The sequence below is a fragment of the Physella acuta genome, unplaced genomic scaffold, assembly GCF_028476545.2.
Source record: "Physella acuta isolate Inbredline_101_S28 unplaced genomic scaffold, ASM2847654v3 ptg001456l, whole genome shotgun sequence".
Lineage (NCBI taxonomy): Eukaryota > Metazoa > Mollusca > Gastropoda > Physidae > Physella > Physella acuta.
The window spans coordinates 192,366-217,175 of NW_026732971.1; the positions used below are offsets into that span (position 1 = coordinate 192,366).

Here is a 24,810-nt window from a genome sequence, read left to right on the forward strand (position 1 = left end):
TCTAGTCTGGTCTGGTCTAGTCTGGTCTGGTCTGGTCTTGTCTGGCCTGGTCTGGTCTGGTCCGGTCCTTTCTGGTATAGCCTTGTCTGGTCTGGTTTGGTCTGGTCTGGTCTGGCCTGGTCTGGTCTGGTCTGGCCTGGTCTGGTCTGGTCTGGCCTGGCCTGGTCTGGTCTGGTCTGGTCTGGTCTGGCCTGGTCTGGTCTGGCCTGGCCTGGTCTGGCCTGGTCTGGTCTGGTCTGGTCCGGTCCTTTCTGGTATAGCCTTGTCTGGTCTGGTTTGGTCTGGTCTAAAAAACGTATAAGAAACAAGCTCAGAACTGCATTTGTAGTTAACAGTGCTATACTCCTTCACCTTATGCAAGTACGGTGAATCGTACTACAATGTTGCAAGATATACATATGGTCATTCGTAGTACATATGACTAACTACATTGGGAAGACCCCCTATTCATTCTTCACATCTTATACATGTACAATGCCACCTCTGTTCAAAGAGTAGATCGAATAAACTCGAATTATCACTTTCTGCAAAAAAATATTCAAAACGGTTTTTAATAGTCAATTTATTTGATCAAATACAACTGGTTGTTGATGCTTGTAATGCCTGTTTTCGTTGTAATTGCTGTTATTGCTTGTAATGGTTTCAACGTTGTTCCTGTAAATGTTTCAGTATCATCATTGTCAGCAGCATGTCGCTGAGGTCTCCCTTGATATCCGCCTCTGTTAAAGAAAATAAAATTCACGATTAAAGTGAGTGATGCCCTCCTTTTTTACAAGCTTTTATTGCACTCACTTTCTCGCCAGTCTGTCTAGATCGAAACGCCCGCGTGAAACTGCAGGCACTTCTAACTAACAGATTCGGTTCGTAATTGGTACGTGGGTCCAGACATGAAGACAATGCATTGTGACATTCAATTTGACTTAATTGGTCTCGTAATTAATTTTTTATGAATTAATTTAAATTTTTAAAACCATCAAGCTGACGTTTTCTTGTACAAGCAATTTCTGCTTGAGCAAACTACTTAATGATTGAGTGGGGGCAGGACGTTACCCACTCCTCTCCGGAAATTAACCCGACGACCATTCACACCCGTCCCCACCCGTTGCTCAACAACCAGGGAGTGGGGGGGGGGGGGTAATGTCCTAGATCATGTTCGAACAGCGCTTTAACCAAAATGTTGTTGTATAATTTTAAAACAACCAATAGAAGAGTGTATGCAAATAAAGTAAACAAACGAAGACATGCGATTGTTTTGTTTATCTAGAAACAAGATGGCTGCCTAGCACACGTGGTTAGTTGCAACCTATCGTGAATTATTTTGATTTACTGTACTATAATATGATTGGTCAAGCGTGTCAATGAATCTCATCCCATTCATAATTTTTACGCGCATGCCCTTATATGGAGTTTAACATAAAATTTTACTTTGTAGAAAGCAACTTCTATCCCTCTAATTTTTAGAACAAAAGAAAAGGTCACTACAGGGCTGGTAAGTAGGTCAATAAACAGTTCTACGGCTCAATAGAGTCCTTGCAAACACGTGACCTAAATCACGTGATACCTACGCCCGCCGCCACAGTGGTGTACATCAGACGTAAACACAATCAGCTGTTCGCCAGCGCTGGACGTGTTCACCGTATGTAAAGAATCGCGCCCGCGGAAAAATATGTTAAAAAACTTGAACTCTTAGGAATTGAAGATCCTTATACAGTTATTGACAGTTTCGTGGATAATATAAATATGTGGCCGAAATTTCTAAATAAAAATACTGTTAGTAATACCGTTTGCGTTTAGAGTTTACGTAGACGAAGCTGATCAAATGCAGTAATATATTAGAGGTTATCTACTGTAGCAAACGTGAGACCACTTAACTCCTACAAAACGTACACTACAACGGCTAATATAATCCATGGGTAATAACCAATCTGGGTAGCATGTTATACAATTTAAGACCCTTATAATCCAGCAGGGAAGTGATCAGACACATTAATACTGACGTTCAACCCTCATGATGGCTGCCCCCACCTGTATCTAGCCCACAATAAAACCAAAGAGGAGTCTGCCCTGCCCTCCCCTGAAAATGTCTCACCTCCGTGATACCCAGCCCCACAGAGATAGTATTTCTTATATAATTTTGACCCTCAGGGCCCAGCAGGGAGAACAAAGGGGAAAGTCCCACTGCTCTCCCCTCAACACTTCTCACCTCGGTGTCATGTTATGTCATTTATAGCACACACGGCTTATCAGGGGAAAGCATTAAGGCATTAAGAATCTTAACTCTGGACAGCTACACACTAGTATACTAGCTACACACTAGGTGCCTACTGTAAACTACTAGACTGTAGGCCCTATGTAGACCTGCAATTGTATCAATTGTAGACTGGGTCCATTGCTATTATTCTAAACCATCTCACTTATAATGTTTCTAGCTTGATTTGTTTCTTTTATAAACAGTGGATTTTTAAAAAAATTTAGCCTAATCATTAACCAAATAATAATAATGTGGTTATTTGTTGTTGGCTGGTATGATCTAGATTTAATTTAAGTAGCAGATTCTATATCTAAGTCTAGTCATATAATCTATTTCAATTTCAGAAAATTTCGTTTGCTAAAAAAATGATTAGATAATAGAGCGAGATTTTAGATCTTAGAGACAATTAAATGCTTTATTAGGCCTATTATGACTACTTTTGATTTATTATGGGTGTATTTTGAATCGAATGTAGATCTAAAGTAATTAAATTTAAGTAAAGAAGTAGATTCTAGATTCTATGTCTACCCAGCGGAGCCAGGTATTAGGCCTACTATTAGATCTTATTATTCTTATTAGCCTATTACTTTTGACTTTGTCTTTTACTATTAGTATTTGTGAAGGTCGAGCATATTTGTTTTATTAATAGTTATCTTTTATAATTAAAATGAAGTTTATTATTTTACTGTCCTTACATGAAACAAAGTATCGAGAACTGCATTTGATCAGATTCGGCTACTTTAACTCTAAACGCAAACAGTATTACTAACAGTATTTTTATTTAGAAATTTTGTCCACATATTTATTTATACGAAACTGTCAATATAAGGATCTTCAATTCCTAAGAGTTCAAGTTTTTTAACGTATTTTTCCTTTTCCGCGAGTGCGGTTCTTTACATACAGTGAACGCGTCCAGCGCTGGTGAACACGTCCAGCGCTGGCGAACAGCTGATTGTGTTTACGTCTTGTGTACACCACTGTGGCGGCGGGCGTAGGTATCACGAACGGACGTGACGTCATATGAAAGGACTCTATAAAACCTGCATGAGCCATAGAACTGGTTGGTGACCTACTTACCAGCCTTACACCAGCGGGTAGACGAGTGCTTGGTCGATAGATTAAGCTGTAAAGCTTATGGTGCCTCACGGGCAATAAATTATGTAATACCCGCTTGAAAATAGCCGCTGTCCGAATAGTAGTGTGAAAACTTGCCGGGGTGGTGGGGGGGGGGGGCTGGTAACCATGTTTCACATCGCATTAAACGGATAGCCGTTATGTTCGGGTTAGATAGATAAACGGTATTAGTACCGGATTAAGTAATAACAGTTTTGGGGAGCAAAATTAAAATTTTATCGAAAACATGGGTATCTTGTCCCCTTAATTCTACGAAACTAGAATTCCAGGTAGAGTATATCTTGCATTGAAGATACCGGACCAGGATGTTACTAAATGATTTGTACATTTGGGACATGGTACATTTGATACATGGTACATTTGAGACATGGTACATTTGAGACATGGTACGATGAGACATGGTACATTTGAGACATGGTACATTTGAGACATGGTACATTTAAGACATGGTACATTTGAGACATGATACATTTGAGACATGGTACATTTGAGACATGGTACATTTGAGGCACGATACTTTTGAGATTTAATACTTTTGAGAAATGTTACTTCTAAATTGTAATTGAATGTGTCATATAATTACTTTATACTTACCTTGAATGCATGTCCCGTTTATACGATTGCAGATGCCCTTTGGGCAACTCTGGTCGCATATATTTTTGCAGTTATCACCCCATGTTCCTTTACGGCAAACTGGAATATATTTCCAACATTTAAAAACAAACTAGAACACGGGCATAAAACATGTTTCTTGGACAAAAAGATACTTTTTAAGTTGCTTTAAGGGTCGGCGTGGTCAAGTCGGTAATGCTCATGGGTGCTAAATCTTAAAGTCTCACGTTCGAACCCCCGGACACGTATTCTCGATAGCAGAGGACATCAACTCATTTAGAAGAGAAAACTATATAATCAAACAACTGCCGCCTTGTAGTTAGTTCTTGGTTGGACAAAAGATATGGAAACAAATGCAGAAAAAAGCGGGCTGAAATCGGAGTCAGCGTCTAACAAGTATGACACGTGATGCTTAGTTGTGTTGAAAGGAATCCCTTACAAACACTAGATTTAGGAACAAAGAAGAAAATAATGCATTACATTCTATTTCGTTTTAGGGGGCGGTTGACGTTTTTTCCAAAGAGTTGCCTGAAAGAAACTCTGAATGCGACTTTTGTCAAGTTTGAGCTTAGGTGCAAGGTTAAGCGTATGACAACGACTATATTTAGGATTAGTGTACAGTAAATCAAGGTTACCAGATAAAGTATTGAGGCAATGTCTGCATTTAGCGTCTTTAAAAAAAATAGATTAGCCTCATTGATTGTTGAATAAAATAAAACATAATTAAAAATCGAATGCCAAATCAATAAACAATAATAATGAGGTCATTGATAATAGAGACAAAAATTAAAACACCTAATTTTAGAAGGGAATGTAGATATACAAATAAAAGAAAAGTAATATATATGTAGTAAGTAGGTAGTATCATGATTAAGGTTGGTGTTATTAGGTGTTTTATTTCAAGTTACATTTCAGGATATGGTTAAAATGCCGATTCTGGATGAAATTTAGTTTTAAATGACATTTTGGTTTCGGTTAAATTTTAAGTTGAGGTGGTGATTTTGGTTTTGGTTTAGACCAGGGGTCTCCAAACTACGGCCCGCGGGCCGGATGCGGCCCGTGATGTCCTCTCATCCGGCCCGCGGAGATATTTGTGTGCACGGAAAAAATGTTTGTTAGAGGTTCCCAGAAAATTCAAAACAATTTGATTTGAAAATGTAGTAAGCTTTGGGTGCAAATACCATTGCCCGCCGTGTTGCAGACATTTGTGAAAACATTGTGACTCAAATAGCGAAAAATGCAAGCAAGTTTCGCCATTTTTCAATTGCAATGGATGAGTCGCTGAAATTTAGATATATTTCTATATAATTTATATTTCGTTGGGGTGTTCGGGGAAACAGGGGGTATATGTTTTTCGGTGAGGAGTGGGGGTGGTGGGGGGGGGGGTGGGGGGGGGGGGGGTTACGCCACTCCCAAAGAGATGCCTGGAAGGAACTGGCCCCCGAACTGATATTTGATAGTTAATGCGGCCCTTGGGCTGAAAAGTTTGGAGACCACTGGTTTAGATACACGGGGCAGATGGATTTAAAGTTCTCAAGTTTAAATTATCTCGACATTGGAGATGATAGTGTGGTCAGTACTTGGTCCAGTCGCATTAGTTTCCCTAACGTGACGTATGTATTACATCACAGCTGAATGGACTCGAACCTGGGATTTAAAATCGAGACTTTCGTGCCAGCAGTCGTCAGCTGTACCAATTGATCCCACTGTCTTCTGTATAACCATCATGACGTATATTACCTTGATTACAATCAGGTGGCCTGAAGCTTGCGGTGCAACCTCCATCACAAGTACCGTTTAAAGCATTGCATTTTTCTTTGTTCATGCACTTTGGGCTACAAAGCATTTCGCAACCATATCCCCATGTCCCAGCACTACATGCTGAAATACATACATATATACCTAATAGAAATATGATGCATTTCTTACTTTTTCGTAATCGTATACGGATTAATTAGAATGACGGTTTTTAAACATCGCCGGTAACACGTACAGACACTTATACACACATTCACACACACACACACATACACACACATATATATATATATATATATATATATATATATATATATATATATATATATATATATATATATATATATATATATATATATATATATATATATATATATATATAAATAAATAATATATATATATATATATATATATATATATATATATATATATATATATATATATATATATATATATATATATATATATATATGTACGAATGTATCCCCGCCACAAATACACTCTACCTCTCTCTCTCACTCACACACAATAGCATAAACACATATACAAGCACTTGATCTAACTATCACTGTGTCAAGAATCGGACATCAATTTTGGAAGATCAAAATATTTTATAATAACAATTATCTGATGCTAGTTTAAAACAGGTTGTTTAAAAAAACAAATAGCCTAGACCAAAATCTAATAAACAGAAATTAAAATATCATTTTAACAAAATTAATTTACTCTCAATGTTATTTATAAATAGGCTCGGTTATGTTTTACGTTTTACCGCCTAGCAGTAGAGAAGCATTCGTGTTAATTTTCAAAAAAAAGTTTAATAACCATCAGTGCAGTTAGGGATCCTGTAGCCTGCTTCACAACTGCCAATGCAGGCCCCATCTCTAACGTAGCAGCGATCCTTCTTTAAGCAATGTGGGCTGCAGGTTTTGGAACAGCCGAGACCCCAGGTACCATCGGGGCAGGGGTCTAAAATGCAAATTATGATAGACTTTAGTGGGTGAGAAATCCTAACCATTATCCGAACAATAACCCTAGACGTAGGAGACAATTTCAACAACTTTAGCTGTAATTATGTTTGGAACTCGTATGTTAGTAACAAAGCCTTTGATTGGTTTATTTTTCATGCTTAGACAATGTTTGTCTTTTCAAAGGATATGTTAGGTTACATCATGTACTTGATCAGACTAGTCATCGCATATTTGTGTTCAAGTCGCACATGTTACATAATTATAAGTAATAACATATGTAATAACATATATATATATATATATATATATATATATATATATATATATATATATATATATATATAATCAAAAAGAAGTATTTAAAGTTAATAATATACTAACCGTTACAAAATGGAGGCACAAAACCCGGAACACATCCCCTTCTACAAAAGCCGCTAACATGGTCGCATTTTCGGTCGCGTAAACAATAGACAGAACATGCACCAAAGCAGTCTCTCCCATAGGACCCTTCTATACATTCTGAAATATAGTTTCAATACAAGTGGGAAAAAAACAAGAAAGATGTTAAAGAATATTGCATTTTATTTTTTTCTTATCCCCCCCCCTCTCCCGCTGAAAACTGCGATATACTAAAACTAGCGCTAAATCTAAATCGTGAAAGAAACCTTAGTTAAAGCTATCAGGACACTGCCTTAAAAACTTACACCAGCCTCCAGATTAAACAAAAATTGTTTGTTTATAGCCTTTGAAATTAACTTTAATTAAGGAAATTATGTTTAACAAAAAAAAAATGACACAATAAACATAAAACATAATAATAAGCTTATATCTAATTATACTTTTAAAGGAGTTAAAGGAAAAAAATACATGATTTAAAAAGATAAAAAAACAACTTAAAAATATGCACAACTATTTTAAATAACTATTTATAAATGTGTTGGTCGCTTATTATATTTTAGCATAGTACTCAATACATAATATTGCGACTCACACTTTTCTATTGATTTATTTAAATAGTGTTACATATTTATACATTTTATGAAAATCAATCATTTTCTTCATTTTAGAGCATCTTTTAATAAAAGCTTTTGTAAGGTTTGAAAGACGTATGCCCGGTAAAAGTTTAGCTCGTCGGTTTACACCGCTTATAAAACAAGACAAAAGCACGACAGAGTAATCCAATTAAATAAAAAGCTTGTGAAAATACATTGTTTTGTTGATGTATATGTTATATAGATAAAAATATATACATTGATACTTTATATAAATACTATATATATAGGCCTATGAATATATATATATATATATATATATATATATATATATATATATATATATATATATATATATATATATATATACACACATATATATATATATATATATATATATATATATATATATATATATATATATATATATATATATATATATATATATATACATATATAAATATATATATATATATATATATATATATATATATATATATATATATATATATATATACCACACACACACATACACAAACACACACACACATATATATATATATATATATATACATATATATATATATATGTATATATATATATATATATATATATATATATATATATATATATATATATATATATATAATTGTGTTTTAATTTAAAATCCTTTTTAAAAACAAAAGATTTTGTAAATAATGCCACTCATTGCCACATCACTGAATATCTTGCATTCTCTATTCTTCAAACAAACACATAGTAACATAATCGAACTGTATAGTATTTCCAATACAAACTTTTTTGGTATCTTATTACCATGTACACATTTTGGTCCTCTATATCCAGGATCACAGCCGTACGTGCACTCGCCGTCCGTATGGTTGCAGGTGTCTTCTACACAATGTGCACTGCAGTTTTCTTCGCATCTCGCTCCCCAAAACCCTTTACCGCACTCTAAAAATAAGCCCACAGAATTTATGTTTATTATATCAGTAGCCCTACTTTGTAATCAATGTAATAGTTTTAATTGAGAATGCTAATTATATTTCTGCGGATGTTTTACCTAATATAAATAACAAGAAATAATTTTAAATGTTCTAATTTAAATAACTCAGCGTTGTTTTTTAAAAGTATAATATTCAGAATGCTAATTTGCGTATTGTGCGATTAGATTTCTATGGTGATAAATGAATCATTTATTTTTACTTTACAATGTCTTGATTATAATATTATCTCTTCATAGGTTTGTGAACAGATTACAATATACTTTTTCAATACAATTACTTATTTTAAATTACATTATCTACTGTTTTAATCAACTTTTCAAATATCACTGCATCAGAAGTCGGGTATTTAAGACAGTGGCGTAGGCAGGGGGAAGGTTAGGGCGGAAGGGTCATAACCCCTCCCCCCCCATAGACCCCTCGGTATATATAAAAAGTATAAGAGGGGGGTGGTGCAAATCGAAAGTTTGAGAGGGGGGGGGTGCAAACCGAAAATTTGAGGGGGGGGGTGCAAATCGAAACGATCCTGGCTACGCCACTGATTTAAGAGATGACTGCAATTCCTTTCATTTTTCACAGTATACTATTTTACCTTCATAACAACGTGGAGGCTCATATCCGTCAATACATCCATAAATACAGGCGCCTGTCTCATTATCACAGTGAGTATTGAGGCAGTTTGGGCTGCAGGCTATTTCGCAGGTGTCACCCCACTTCCAAGGAACACATTCTAAAATAGTGGTTTGACAGTGAGTAACCAACCTCCCTCTAACAGTAACCGACCTCCCTCTGAGAGTAACCAACCTCCCTCTGACAGTGACCAACCTCCCTCTGACAGTGAGTAACCAACCTCCCTCTGACAGTGAGAAACCAACCTCCCTCTGACAGTAACCGACCTCCCTCTGAGAGTAACCAACCTCCCTCTGACAGTGACCAACCTCCCTCTGACAGTGAGTAACCAACCTCCCTCTGACAGTGAGTAACCAACCTCCCTCTGACAGTGAGTAACCAACCTCCCTCTGACAGTAACCAACCTCCCCCTGACAGTGACCAACCTTCTCTGACAGTAACCAACCTCCCTCTGACAGTGAGTAACCACGTCCCTCTGACAGTAACCAACCTCCCTCTGACAGTGAGTAACCAACGTCCCTCTGACAGTGAGTAACCAACCTCCCTCTGACAGTAACCAACCTCCCTCTGACAGTGAGTAACCAACCTCCCTCTGACAGTAACCAACCTCCCTCTGACAGTAACCAACCTCCCTCTGACAGTAACCATCTCCCTCTGACAGTAACCAACCTCCCTCTGACAGTGAGTAACCAACCTCCCTCTGACAGTAACCATCTCCCCCTGACAGTAACCAACCTCCCTCTGACAGTGAGTAACCAACCTCCCTCTGACAGTAACCAACCTCCCTCTGACAGTAACCAACCTCCCTCTGACAGTAACCAACCTCCCTCTGACAGTAACCAACCTCCCTCTGACAGTGAGTAACCAACCTCTCTCTGACAGTAACCAACCTCCCTCTGACAGTAACCAACCTCCCTCTGACAATAACCAACCTCCCTCTGACAGTAACCAACCTCCCTCTGACAGTAACCAACCTCCCTCTGACAGTAACCAACCTCCCTCTGACAGAAACCAACCTCCCCCTGACAGTAACCAACCTCCCTCTGACAGTGAGTAACCAACCTCCCTCTGACAGTAACCAACCTACCTCTGACAGTAACCAACCTCCCTCTGACAGTAACCAACCTCCCCCTGACAGTAACCAACCTCCCCCTGACAGTAACCAACCTCCCCCTGACAGTGAGTAACTAACCTCCCCCTGACAGTGAGTAACCAACCTCCAGCTGACAGTGAGTAACCAACCTCTCTCTCACAGTGAGTAACTTACACCCTGTACTACTCTTCTTAAATACATTATAAAACCAGTTAAAGTAGAATTTTCTATTATATAATAACACCGTATACTTAAACATTCATTTATTTCTAGTTTTAATTAGAATGTTAATGGAGATAGTTGACCTAAAAAAGAATTACGTCTATCGATTGTCTAAGTTTAGTGGACGACGTGGTCGGGTGGTAGAGCTGACGACTGCTACCATTAAAGTCTCGAGCTTGGATTCCAGGCTTGCCTCCAGCGGATGTCTCTGAGTCTTCCCAGCTCGGATGGGTACCTGACTCACGTTGGGCACCTGAGTATAGTGCTCACCACATTATCTCCCTGTATGCCGAGGTCATTGAAACAGATGAACTCTACTTCACCTGCCTCATGGGTCTCGTTATGTGTTTGTTTGATAAACACTAGCACGCTTTTTAAACAACGTCTTTATTTTTATGGTTGAGACTTTTGAAGTAAATATATTTTATTCTTATGTACGTCTTTATAGACTACAAGAGAAGATTGGTTTTCAATCTGGGTTCAATCGGACCTCTGGTGTTTGATGGGTAAGATGAAACTAGTAGGCTAAGAACCAATACCGTAGAGTTATAATCTAATAATAAAATATCTTTAAATTAATATCGTATCTCTATTCGGGCAAAGTTTAGAATGTGTGCCATTGGTGGTCTGGTATTTAATTGATGAATTGATTTACTAATATTTCTCATATTTTAATTTTACCTTGACATGTATGACCCTGATATCCCCAAACACAACCGTAAGTACAGGTGCCGTTTGATCTTTCACAGGCGACTTGATTGCAGGTAGGACTGCAGGCGCGACTGCAGTCATCGCCCCACCTGCGATCACGGCAACCTACAATGCACGTTGATATTTATCACCTGAGGTTTTATGACTCTATCATATATTAAAAAAAAAAAAAAACCACCCTTACACAACAACTTGCTATCACGGTATAGTAATATGGATATCACACCGATGGGGGGGGGGAGGCGAGAGTCTTGAGTTCAAATCCGGCTTCAAATAAGTGGAAAGTCCCTGAGTCCACCCAGCTCTGACGAGTACCTAACTCACGCTAGGTAAACAAAAGCGGCTGGGCATAGTGCTGACCAAGATATCCCTTCATATGTCGAGGTCTCTGAAGCAACTAAACTCTATTTCATATCAGGGGCGGAACTACCATGCCGCCAGACCCCGCAATGCGAGGGGGGGGGGGGGCGAGCCATTTAGGGCCCAATTCCGACCAAAAATTAATGAATTTTATTTTCATAAATGTTTTCCGTGCACCTTGATAGTAATTTTGTAAAACAAAAAGAGGTCTACTATATCAGTGATTGTTCTACATTAACTAACACACACTGTTGCGTAGAAAAATATTTTTAAAAATCGACATGAGCTGTGTTGTGAAAAATAGGCAAACGTACATACTACTTCCATTACTTATTGCCCTTCTTTAAATGGTCTAAAAGGGGTGACCATTAAAATCATTTTAAATAGTTTTGTACTAAATGAATTCAAATGCTATTTCTTCTCTTAATTATTATTCAAATAATACATACTATAGAATGCCATAGCTATAAAAAGGTATATACTAAAAATTAATAAAATATAAAACAAAAAATCATAAAAATAACCAGACAGAACACTAGAGACCATTCCATAAATCAAGTTTAATATATATATATATATATATATATATATATATATATATATATATATTTATATTTAAATATATATATATATATATATATATATATATATATATATATTTATAATATATATATTATATATATATATATATATATATATATATATATATATATATTATATATATATATATATATATATATAACACACACACACTCACACACACACACACACACACACACACAAACATATATATATATATATATATATATATATATATATATATATATATATATTTATATTTATATATATATATATATATATATGGGGGCCTAAAATTTATTTTTGCGTTGGAGCCGTTTTTTTCTAGTTCCGCCACTGCTTTATATGTCCCATGTGTCGTAGGCACGAACGGGAAATAATGATGATATCACATGGGACGGGGACGGGGGGCGGCGTGGAAAGCATTGTATGTAAAGCTAACAAATGCTAACGGGAAAGTCTTGGGTTCGAGTTTGTATGATATTCCTGAGGTTACTCTAATTCGATGGCTATCTGGCTCATGTTAGGGAAACCATGGAAGAATACTATATATATATATATATATATATATATATATATATATATATATATATATATATATATATATATATATATATATATATATATATATATATGTTTCCTTAGAAACCACATCTATGGTGGTAAAGATTTGATCTTTAATGTAATTTATCTTTATTAAAGTTCTATACTCTGTATAAACCGCACATGATTCTACCGTGTTCAAAATCATTTCGAGCATGGTTAAAGCTTCACACGGAATCATTAAACTACTCTAGTTTGACTCGTTAAAAAAAAAAAAAAATCACGTGTGTATTTTTGTATTTACTTATTGAAATAGCAAAATTTCTATCTTTAAAATAATTTTGGTGATTTTTAAAAATAAATATTCTTTGAATCAATCTAAATAAATTGCTATGATTATAAAATATATACAATAAGCTTTCTTACTGTTAAACCTAGATTTAACAGCAGTAACACACTTCATTACATAATTAACTAAATGAGCTTTTAAAAAAATTAACACATTGAAGTCTGACCAAGTTATAATTACCCTCGAGACAGGTGCCGTTAAAACGATCACATTTGAATACACATCCATCGCCGCATTTCTTCTCACATTCAATTCCCCAAGTTCGCGCATCGCACTCTAAAACTTATTTTAAAAAAAGGTTCATTAGGGGAACATTTGAAATAAACTTTCCTATTGTTGAATGCTAAGCGTTATAAAAAAAAGCTTGTTTCTATGCAAAACATTTTCAACATTGTTTAAAGGAATATATTTTATTATGAGAATATATGAGCAGGTTTGCTGTATCTTTTGTGTATGTTACTTACTGCGCGTAAAAAGTACAATTAGTATTCTTTGATTTTCATTTTTCATTGTGATTCAAAGATAATGTAATATTGCAAATATCGCAACATAGATTTTTTAATTTTACTAAAATGTTAATTATTATTTTACTTTGATAATATGTTGACCTGTAAGAGTCATTCATTTCAGTTTTTGTATTATAGAATAAATGTGTTTAGATTGGTATTTGTTTTTATTTTATTACTTTATTGCGCATCTAAACGGCAATTTTTATTTTTCTCAGGCCATTTCTATAGGGAGGGCCAGGTCGAATGACAGAGATTTGGACTGCATGGAACCCTTGCCCTAGTCCGTGGGACGTCCCTGAGTCACACAGCTCTAATGGGTACCTGACTAACGCTTGCAAAACTGAGGCGACTGGGCACAGTGCTGACCACAGGAAAACAGATAAACTCCACTTCATCTGCCCCATGATGAAGGATTTTGTAATAGTTATCATGTATTCATTTGCGTATTTCGGTCTTTAAAAAAATATATAGAGCGTGATAATTCTAACCAAACAAAAATTCATTGAGATGTCGTATACGTTGTCACTCTACATTGTAGTCTGATAATACATTTTTACTTTTCAAACACTGGTGTCCTGGCTTACAGCGCCCAATACAAAAGCCTTTTTCACGGTCGCAGGTGTCCAAACAGGAATCTGGGCAAGGCGTGGAGCAGCTGATACCCCATGTCCTTCGACTGCACGCTGAAATGTCATCCCCATTGTTACAGGCAGAATATATTTGTTTATGCTAAAGTACAATAGGGCTGGTAAGTAGGTCACCACCCAGTTCTACGGCTCAATAAAACCTGCATGAGCCATACAACTGGTTGGTGATCTACTTACCAGCCCTATTAGAACTGTGGTTTTAATGAAACTTCAAAGTTGCCTACTTATGTGTGTAAAAATCGTGCAAAATTTGATATTAATGAAAATCCGTTGGATAGTAATTCTAATAGGCTAAATATAAAATTGTTAAAGCTTAAGTAGCATAAACACAATGCAAGCTCAAGCAGTTTGTTATGCTAATTTACAGACTGTAAGTTGTTCTTTTAAAGTAATAATGCATTCATTTTATTCTTCTGCGTAATGTTACCAATGTTAGTTACCAAATGACTAAAAAACCAATACCTAAAATAAAAATACAATAGCATTTCTTATTCAGTTTGGTCCCAACTACCTAGGACCAGGAAACATGGTACGTTTTTTACGATGATATTAGAACATGTAAATGGCTTGACATTCCTAATTTTGAAAAGAAAAATCGTTTGATAGCGCCATATAATATTTCAGTCGCCATCAGATAATTCATTTATCACGTCTTTTCTAAGATCCGCAATGTAATCTAGAAACTTGACAACTATAATTTAGAAACTTGACAACTATAATCTTGAAACTTGGCAACTATAATCTTGAAACTTGGCAACTACAATCTAGAAACATGGCAACAATAATCTAGAAACTTGGCAACTATAATCTTGAAACTTGGCAACTATAATCTAGAAACAATAATCTTGAAACGTGGCAAATATAATCTTACCCGAATGGACACTTGCCCAAATGCCACAACTGCCCGAATGGGACAAATGCCTGAATGGGACAAATGCCGGAATGCAACTCTTGGTTTAGTTTATTCACATAATGAGGTGGCCCGTTGTGTTTCAAGTGTAGGGTGCTCTTTAAAAAAAAATGTAGGCGCCATAATGCTCACTGGTGAGTCAAGGGCTTACACTACCTGTTGGTTTTTAGTCAGTTGAATAAAGTAGTAAACCTAATCACATGCGGGGGTGGGGGGGGGGGGGGGGGTGGAGATCAATCAACACATGTTGACAGGTAGCTGAAGGGAAGTACGGGTGAATTTTGAAGACGCTATGTTTGAATTGAAAAATGAATGTAAAGTATTCTGTTCGGAGTTTTATTCACTTTCGAATATGTGTAGTATGGTTTAGGGTCTTTGAATAAAAGTTAGTTTATATATTTAGTATAACCAGCATATATAAATATACATAAGTAACGTAATATAATGTTCTACACATATTTCTAAACATCTTCTTCTTCTTCGTTCTTAATTTTTAATGTTGGGAGGGATCGAGCCTTATCTGCCAGAGGGTTTGATTCGAGACTTTTTTTTCGAATTTATCAACCATGAGTTTTTTGCCGACTCGACCATGCTTCCATCACAATTAAGGATTACGTGTCAACTGGTTATGCGCCATTGACGCCATTGACTCCAATTTCAGCCTGCTTTTTTTTGGATTTGCTTCCATAGCCTTTGTCCAACCAAGAACAAACTACAAGGCAGGAGTTGTTTGATTTTGGAGTTGTCTCTCCTAGAAGAGTGGCTGTCCTCAGCTGAGCCTCATCTGCCCGAGGGTTCGAACTCGAGACTTTTCGGTTTAGCAACCATGAGCTTTACGTAATGATCTCATGGCTTTGGACAAAAAGGTGACGAAAAACGAGAGGAAGAAATGCGCATTATACATTAGGAATGATTGCTCGAAAATTACCATTGAGATGTGTTACATGTCATTACATTATTAAATATCCTATATTAAATAAGCCCTTTTCAGTCGAGATATACAGTATTGCTAGTGTTTATCCCAACTAATCTCTGCTTACGTTTGTTACAAAATGGAGGTTGATATCCAGCAATACAACCACCAGTACAAGCCCCGTCCATCCTATTGCAATTGCCTCTAATGATGCAGGTGTTGTTACGATCGCACGTAAATTCACAATTTTCACCCCACTTCCCTAGACGGCAGCCTAAAATACAGATCAACATGCCAAAAATGATAACATTTAAAACAAATACAGATATTGTTCTAATCAAATCTGGTTTGAATCGAGATTCTGACCAATTTTTTGGAGAGAATAGTGAACAACAAAAAATCTATTCGACAGACACATTGTTTGAGTGATATTCAAAGCTGTTATTACAATCGTAAAGCGTCATTCATTCTGTCTAAAGAACATAGAGGCTCAAGCAAATTATATAAATAAGAAAATCAGATTTAAGATACTATTACAATCGTAAAGTGCCATGCATTTTGTCTAAAGAATATAGAGATTCAAACAAATAATAAGAACAAGAAAATCAGATTTAAGATACTATTACAATCGTAAAGTGCCATGCATTCTGTCTAAAGAATATAGAGATTCAAACAAATAATAAGAACAAGAAAATCAGATTTAAAAAAAAAATGAAATATCTGAAAGTTTACTTTTCTCTCTGTCAGGAATTTCGTATATGTTGGCAGGTTTCTCGTCTTTCATAGACACCAGACGGATGAAACAATTTAAGACCAAAAACGTCATGCATCCTCGAAAGGTCATGTTGAGGAGTGGCCACTGTGGATTGATCAGATTTAATAAATTAAAATTCGAACAAAAATTAATTTATGTTTTACTAACACTTTTACAATTAAATTTGGAGGATATTTTTTAAAGCTGCAAAAATGTATGCTAAAATACATACGAAATATAGGTAAAATACTTTGTGACTAGCAAAATAGAGAGACAGAGAGACAGAGAGACAGAGAGAAATATATCAAAGATAGTTAAAACACGGTTTTAATTGTACAACGTGCATGTTTATTCAGACTGATCGTCCCTGTTTCAGTTTTTTAATAGAGGCTTTACAAAAGTCAGTTTGAAACAGAGGCCTGGCAATTGGAAATAGATACATTTTGAAGAACTTTTAATTCACAGACCTGGAGAAAAGTTATATCAAAGAGAGGCTCAGCGAAGAGAAAGATCACCCTAATGTCAGACAAGAGAAATCATCCCGGATCCAACAGGCAACGTAGAAGATAAAATTCGTCTGTCAGTTTAAGTGAAATTGGTACTAAAATGTGAAGAGTGGTTAGTTGCCTTTCCCAAAGATCAGCCATATCTGATTAAAGCATGGATTTACGCCGAGTAAAATGTTAAAGCATGGATTTACGCCACGTAAAATATTAAAGCATGGATTTACGCCAAGTAAAATGCACTATATGCAGTTAGGTCTGTGTTAAACATTTTTTGCTTTGGATCAGGTTTGGGGTAGGCCACACTCACAGCAGGAATGAAATCACTAATTAAAAAAAAAACACCAACTATACTCATCATACTTGTTTACCTTTGAAAACTACTCTCTATCACATTGTAAGCGCGCCATGAAAGGGATGTGTTTCAATTTATAATTTCAATACTCTGGCCATAGATAAATAACTCAAGGTATGATAGGCAACAACGTACTAGTTTCCGGGATGTCTATAGCAAGTATGACAATGTACAAATGCACGTTTTTTTGGCTCTGCATTTTTTGGTATTTTATGGAACCCATTTTTTTTGGGACCCATTTTTTTTGGGACGTCGTGGCTAAGTGGTAGAACGCTCGACACTAACCCAAAGATCAAGGGTTCGGATCTCGGTCCGGATTTAAGACTAACATCCCTTAGTCAAGCAACTCTGACGGGATCGTGATTCAAGTTAGTGAAAGTAAATGCATATAAGCATGGTGCTGATTACACCATCCTTTTGTAAGAAGATGTCATGAACATAAAATATGACCTCTGTTACATTTACCTTATGAATCTTTAGGTCTGAAAGCGGAACTGTACTTACACAAATCGTTCTTGCACCCACAAGTTTAATTTATGTTATAATAAATACAAAAATACATACCGCTTTTGTAGTACACAGATAACGTAGTTAGCAGACCGATGAAACAGCCTGCACTCAATGTAATGATTAATTTAAAAAGGAAACTGAGTGTATGCGATACTGTACATCAGGGGTCTCCAAACTTTTCAGTCCGAGGGCCGCTTTAACTATTAAATTTCAGTTCGGGGGCCAGTATCTTCCAGGCATGTCTTTGATTTTTGTGGGCAAAGTTCCTCAGCCATCACCATCAAACGTTTTTTTCCGTGCACAAAAAGATCTCCGCGGGCCGAATGGGAGGACATCGCGGGCCGCATACGGCCTGCGGGCCGTAGTTTGGAGACCCCTGCTGTAGATCAATGGTTCTCACACAAGTTGAGGTAGTTCACTGAGGGGTGTGCTGTGATGGTTTTGGGAGGTGATCAAAGCAAAGCCTCGGGTGTATTCGCAAGTGGTGGATGGCATAGGAGGGAGCTTACATATTCCAGAAGGTAACCCTCCCCTAGTCTTCCTGCCAAGCTATTGATAAGAATTCATTATTTAATTTTAATACTCAAGCACCGCACTTATTGTAGATTGAAAATAAAAGAAAGCTTTAAAAATAGCTAGGTCTACAGTTTGTGAGTGCGTGATAGTCGAATTTCCATGACAATAGTAAGTCGAACGAATTTTATCATGTAGATTTAGTGCTACATGGGTTTTTTAAACTGATGTGGGTTACTTTAAACTGATGTAACTTCTGCGTTCTTAATTTTAGTGTTAGAAGAGATTCCCCCAAGACTATTAAGTATACGTGTCAAATTGTTGTGCGCCATATAGGCCGTTGACTCCGATTTCAGCCTGCTTCTCTTTTTGGATTTTCTTGCCAAACCTTTGTCCAACCAAGAACACGATACGATGCAGCATTTGTTTGATTTTGGAGTTGTCTCTCCAAAAAGAGTGGCTGTCACCAGCTAACGAGCCTCATCTGCCCGATGTTTCGAACTCGAGACTTTTCGGTTTAGCAACCATGAGCTTTACCGACTCGACCAAGCCGACCCCTATTGCAACGAAAAATGTTGTTTTAATGCAGGTTTTACAGCAGATTAAATATAGATGTACAATAAGTATAAATTCTCTAATCGTCTGTGTCTACAATTAAAAATGTAATCAAGTGCTGCTAAAACACAACACATCCTACATGCAAGGCATGAGTAAAATGATTAAATTGCTTATTACCCGCATGTGAAAAGACTCTTTGCATATCTGTACGATACAACGATGTCCTTATTCGAGCCGATTCTACACATGTAATAATCTGACGTGGAGGAGACAGATGTAGGGTGAAATAATGAAAATCTTAATTCAATTTCCGATCGTTTGCATATATGTGCTGCCCTCCATGCCTCTCACCCTGTCCACTGGACACTGATGCCACATGATGTGACCGGATGTTGCCTGATATGCCGTGTCCGTTGGTTGGGACTGTTAAGTGGATGACTTTACCTGTAGGAATTACATTCAATGTATTTGATGAGTGAATAGTAGTCTCGAAGCAGTTTCATGAAAATATAGAATACGTTTTAAAGTTAATGGTGAGCAGATGCATTTACGAATACAGTCAGTCGTAGATATTGTAAAAATTAGTAGCCTCTGACATAAAGGTTCCACTTTAAAATTAACATCCATAGGGCATATGTTTCTTGACCTCCGTGTAGTAAGGTAGCATATGTGTGTAGTGGGGGCATATTTTTTGTGTGGTGGGGGCATATGTTGTGTTTGGTGGGATCTTATATTGTGTGTGTGGTGGGGGCATATGTTGTGTGTGTGGATGGTGGCATATGTTGTGTGTGTGGTGGGGAAACATGTTATGTGTGTGGTGGGGAAACATGTTATGTGTGTGGTGGGGAAACATGTTATGCGTGGTGGGGAAATATGTTATGTGTGTGGTGGGGGCATATGCAGGGGCGGAACTACAGTGCCGCCAGACCCCGCAATGCGGGGGGGGGGGGGGGGGGGCACGCCATTTAGGGGCCCACAGCCGACCATAGCCATAATAATTTTTTTATAATTAGCCTACATTTAAAAAAAAATTTCTTGCATTTTTGACTTGATGGTTGTTTTGTAAAAAGATTACCGTAGCTGCGGTTGGGTTATCTTTATTTTATAGACACCAACCCACGCTCTTGTATATTCTTTTTCCCTTTGTTTTTAAACCACTGTGAAAGCCGAGTCCTCTTTCTCCTTATTAGTAAGAAAACGTTCAAACCACTTCAATGACTTATTTCCCTTTTTTAAATACTGAAGCTGTAGTTACTTTAGTGCATTTTTAGGTACTTTACAGTAGTTGTAGTTGATAGTACTATAATTCTACACGTTAGTAAAGCTCTTAGTCAGGCAATGAATACACATGTGCTTCAATAACTAATTGTGCATACATTTTTTTTAAATACACAGTCCCCCATTCTTATTCGTGCAAAAACTCGATATAATTACATATATATAAATATATTTATAAATAAATATATATATATATATATATATATATATATATATATATATATATATATATATATATATATATATATATATATATATATATATATATATATATATATAAAGCGAGAAAATCTCTTTAAAAAAAATAAACGTTTTTTATAAAACGATATTTTAAAAGTAATTTTCCCTTAACGTTACTGCATATATCTTCCATTTTCATTTTCTACAAACCAACACCTATTATCATTATATAACAGCCAAATACTTTATAACTGGCATAAGTTCCATTGTCAAGAAAACATATACTTGTTGCATAGCCAAAGTTCCATTGTCGAGCAGTCAAATACTTCCTACATAACCATAAATATTTATTTATTAAATAAATAATATTAAATAAGCCTGCTTAATGAAGGATTATTGTATTATCTGAGTTTAACGTTAGAATGTACTTGTAAGATTTTGGAATTCGATTATTTAAAATTAAATTTTTATATTACTTTACATTCATGGGAGATTATTTTCAATATATTTATGAAATAAACAATATTAAATAAGCCTGCTTAATGAAGGATTATTGTATTAATGTTAGAATGTACGTGTAAGATTTTGGAATCTGATCACGAGTAAAATCTACATATCTATTTTGTGTACGGCGTAAACGTGCTGGTGCTGGATTTGTATTGGATTTATTAAATTGTGAATACCTAGAGCAGGGGTTCCCAACCCTGTGCCCGCGGGCGCCATGGCGCCCGCTGAACGATTCGTATGTGCCCGCTTCTCACTATTCGCCAAAGACAGATTTATTTTCATAAACGTTATTTTTAAATATGATTTTTTTATTCATTTGTTGCATTTTTAATTTTTTTTACTGCATAGGTTTATTAAATATGTTTGATACTTGTCCCAACTTGTCTAGCGGCGAGCTAGACTGCACTATTTACTTTTTGTAAATATATTTCTCTGTGTGTAGGCCAACGCAATTTGAAAAAAAAGCCAAATAATTGTATTATTTTGAAACATTTTTGTTTATCTATATATATATAATTCTCTTCTGGGAGCCGTTAGAAAACAAGCTGCAAGCGCCTCCTTGCAGTCCCCTCTCTTTCTCTCTATCACTATCACTACCACTCCCACCCCACCCCCACATTGTCTGGTGAGTTGTGGTCACGCTAAATGTTTACAAAGCTAAATGTTTGCAAATCTTAGAGCCGTAGAGCCGGGTTTCTATTAGGGGCAGATAATTTAGTTCGATTTTAAACTTACAGGAGGTAACTAAGAAATAACTAAGAGAAGGCTGCTTTCACGGGGTGGGGGGGGGGGTGGGGAGGGGTGTAGGGTCGGGGTTAGGGGAAAGGGGGGTTAGTGTTTTAAAGCAAATATTTTCAGTGGCAGCATTGGTACTGTCGAATTCACAAATTATGAATTACTGAAAAGTAGAAAATAAAACAACTAAATAGCGGCGTATGATACGCTGCGGGTCGGCTCGTTATTCATTAATACATTATGACTATAAGAAAATAATTAAAAGAAAATAAATTATGGGAAGATGACAAGTTATGAAAGGAGTTTGTCGATTTAAAATTGGTGGTGCCCGCCACCCTACCGATATTTTAAAATGTGCTCTAGAGTAAAAAAAGGTTGTGAACCCCTGACCTAGAGGTTAATGAATGCATAGTCAAAACGTGTTTTGTGATAGAGAGGCGACCGTTAGAAATCGTGGACGCATAAAACATATATTTGGTAGTTGTTTTATTGATGTCATAGTTACGCTAACGCTATTCCATCTATACACTGTTCTATGTCCCAAATATGAAATAGGTAGGCCTATATATGTAAGGTTAATTTGATGGTTGTGGTAGAACCTTGACTCTATAATGTCATTTTAAATAACGCTTGAACTAAACAGATAAATATACTTGTAAATGTTTTATTTAAAACAACGTTTAAACTCTACAAAATAAACTGTAGACATAACTATACATTTTTGTAAATGTTTTATTTAAAATAACGCTACACAATTGGGATACTTGATTTACACTTAAAACGGTAATAGCTAAACAAAGTCTAGTTATGTAATTGAAAGTCGCCTGTGTAACATTATCCACACGACAATTCCGGAGATTTGTTTGAAAAAATGAGACGTCATGTAGAAAAAAATAAAAAGCGATTGTTAAAATGACCCAACTTAAAACAATTAACCAGCCAAACACTAATCCATCTGTAATATACGATGTGTCCAATCTCCTCTCAAATACAGCAGTGTTTATGTCTTTTTAAAAGATTAATTTCACCTCGTTTTTCTTCATTTAGCAAGCGATTAAATATTTTCCTGAGTACATAAAAAAACTGTACCTAAAAAATTTTTATTATCAACAATTAAGCTAAATTTGTTGGCTACTTTATTTAGGAAATATTAAAAACGTATTAAAATAAAGTTCCATTTATACAAATAATAGCTATATTGCTAATTACCATATTAAAGATTATACGTAACCCCTAAAATTACATCATCACTAATCATGCCCCTATTTCTAACAACACCTATATTTTTAAAGCACAAAACACACCAAAAATTATTTTTTAAAAATTCAAAACGCAAAATAAAAAACAACTTTTAAAATTCAAAACACAACCTTAAGAGAGTTGAATAGGTTGTTTATGTTAAGCAGTTTCATATAAAGGTATAAACAGGACATTTAAATAAACATCCACGGCAGATAGAGTGCACCATTCGAGTAGATTTTTCCTCATACAGGCCTGTCTTTTTTCCAAGCGACATCTGGGTAAAAACAAAAGCTGATGTAGGAAGTTGTTCAATTCATTTTTATCTTAAAAAAGATTGTAAGACAAGTGAATCAAGTATGATTATGTAGGCCAGACACACACACACACACACACATACACAAACACACAACACATACACATACACATACACAAACACACAGACGCACACAACACATACACAAAGCACACATACAAGCACACACACACACACACACACACACACACACACACACACACATATATATATATATATATATATATATATATATATATATATATATATATATATATATGAGAGGGTGAATGGATTATTTATTTTGTATTATTTTATTTGGTACGAATCTGTGAGTGGATGGTCCACTGTACAGCGGCTACGGGGTTTCCCCTTCCGCCCGAAGCGGTCAGTATTTAAACTGACCACTCGGATAATTTTCTTTCTTTTTGACCGCAAGAATGTAGGTCAAGTCAGTTGTCTTCGTGCGTTGGAGGTATTTGTTTTTTTTAAATTTTATCTTTATGTGATTTGTATGAATGCGATTGCCGATGTTAAACTGACTATTATAAGTGCTGGATGTTAATTTTTGTCTTACCTAGCTTTTTCACGTTCAGATGGCATTGTGCAATTAGGAAAAGCATCACATTCATTCCAAATCTCCAATTGTCTTGAGATGATAGGCGCACATGTATCTGTTTTGAGATCGCTAATACCTAATAGAATTTTAAAAATAGAGAAACCCTTAGGAAATAAAGTATGCGTATGCGAAGGCGTAGCTGTAGGTGTAGGTTAAGGTGTAAATGTAATGTAGATATAGATGTAGATGTAGATGTAGATGTAGATGTAGATGTAGATGTAGATGTAGATGTAGATGTAGATGTAGATGTAGATGTAGATGTAGATGTAGATGTAGATGTAGATGTAGATGTAGATGTAGATGTAGATGTAGATGTAGATGTAGATGTAGATGTAGATGTAGATGTAGATGTAGATGTAGATGTAGATGTAGATGTAGATGTAGATGTAGATGTAGATGTAGATGTAGATGTAGATGTAGATGTAGATGTAGATGTAGATGTAGATGTAGATGTAGATGTAGATGTAGATGTAGATGTAGATGTAGATGTAGATGTAGATGTAGATGTAGATGTAGATGTAGATGTAGATGTAGATGTAGATGTAGATGTTGATGTAGATGTAGATGTAAATGTAG

At 35.9% G+C, this 24,810-nt stretch overlaps 2 protein-coding genes across 6 annotated transcripts in view; both read right to left on the minus strand.

The window, feature by feature from the left end:
* LOC131928028 (uncharacterized) overlaps positions 1-24,810 on the minus strand; it is a 55,019-nt gene that overhangs the window by 24,775 nt on the left and 5,434 nt on the right. For 3 of the 5 annotated variants that reach the window (XM_059283920.1, XM_059283924.1, XM_059283923.1), the window contains exons 4-5: positions 24,193-24,309; positions 22,698-23,597 (exon numbers count right to left, since the gene is read on the minus strand). In XM_059283920.1, the coding sequence (XP_059139903.1) occupies positions 23,480-23,597; positions 24,193-24,309 (235 nt within the window). In that variant the 3' untranslated portion in view covers positions 22,698-23,479. Of the gene's footprint in view, positions 1-22,697; positions 23,598-24,192; positions 24,311-24,810 lie in introns of those variants that run through there. The other 2 variants (XM_059283922.1, XM_059283921.1) reach the window with 2 other exon arrangements.
* On the minus strand, positions 582-18,427 carry LOC131928026 (multiple epidermal growth factor-like domains protein 10). The gene is made up of 13 exons (XM_059283918.1): positions 18,365-18,427; positions 16,921-17,047; positions 16,316-16,462; positions 14,276-14,401; positions 13,390-13,491; positions 11,349-11,483; positions 9,315-9,452; positions 8,535-8,672; positions 7,108-7,245; positions 6,581-6,724; positions 5,738-5,878; positions 3,980-4,078; positions 582-719 (listed from the first exon to the last, which is right to left on the minus strand). The coding sequence occupies exons 2-13, from the start codon at positions 17,030-17,032 to the stop codon at positions 643-645; spliced, it is 1,497 nt and encodes a 498-aa protein (XP_059139901.1). The 5' UTR covers positions 17,033-17,047; positions 18,365-18,427; the 3' UTR covers positions 582-642.

Bases quoted from the DNA above. Each gene is read 5' to 3' on its own strand.
- LOC131928026 (XM_059283918.1), bottom strand. From the start codon at position 17,032: ATGACCTTTCGAGGATGCATGACGTTTTTGGTCTTAAATTGTTTCATC. The intron at 9,453-11,348 runs GTAAAATTAAAA...CCACTATTTTAG, and splicing joins TCAGGGTCATACATGTCAAG to AATGTGTTCCTTGGAAGTGG. The intron at 8,673-9,314 runs GTAAAATAGTAT...GCTTATTTTTAG, and splicing joins GCCTCCACGTTGTTATGAAG to AGTGCGGTAAAGGGTTTTGG.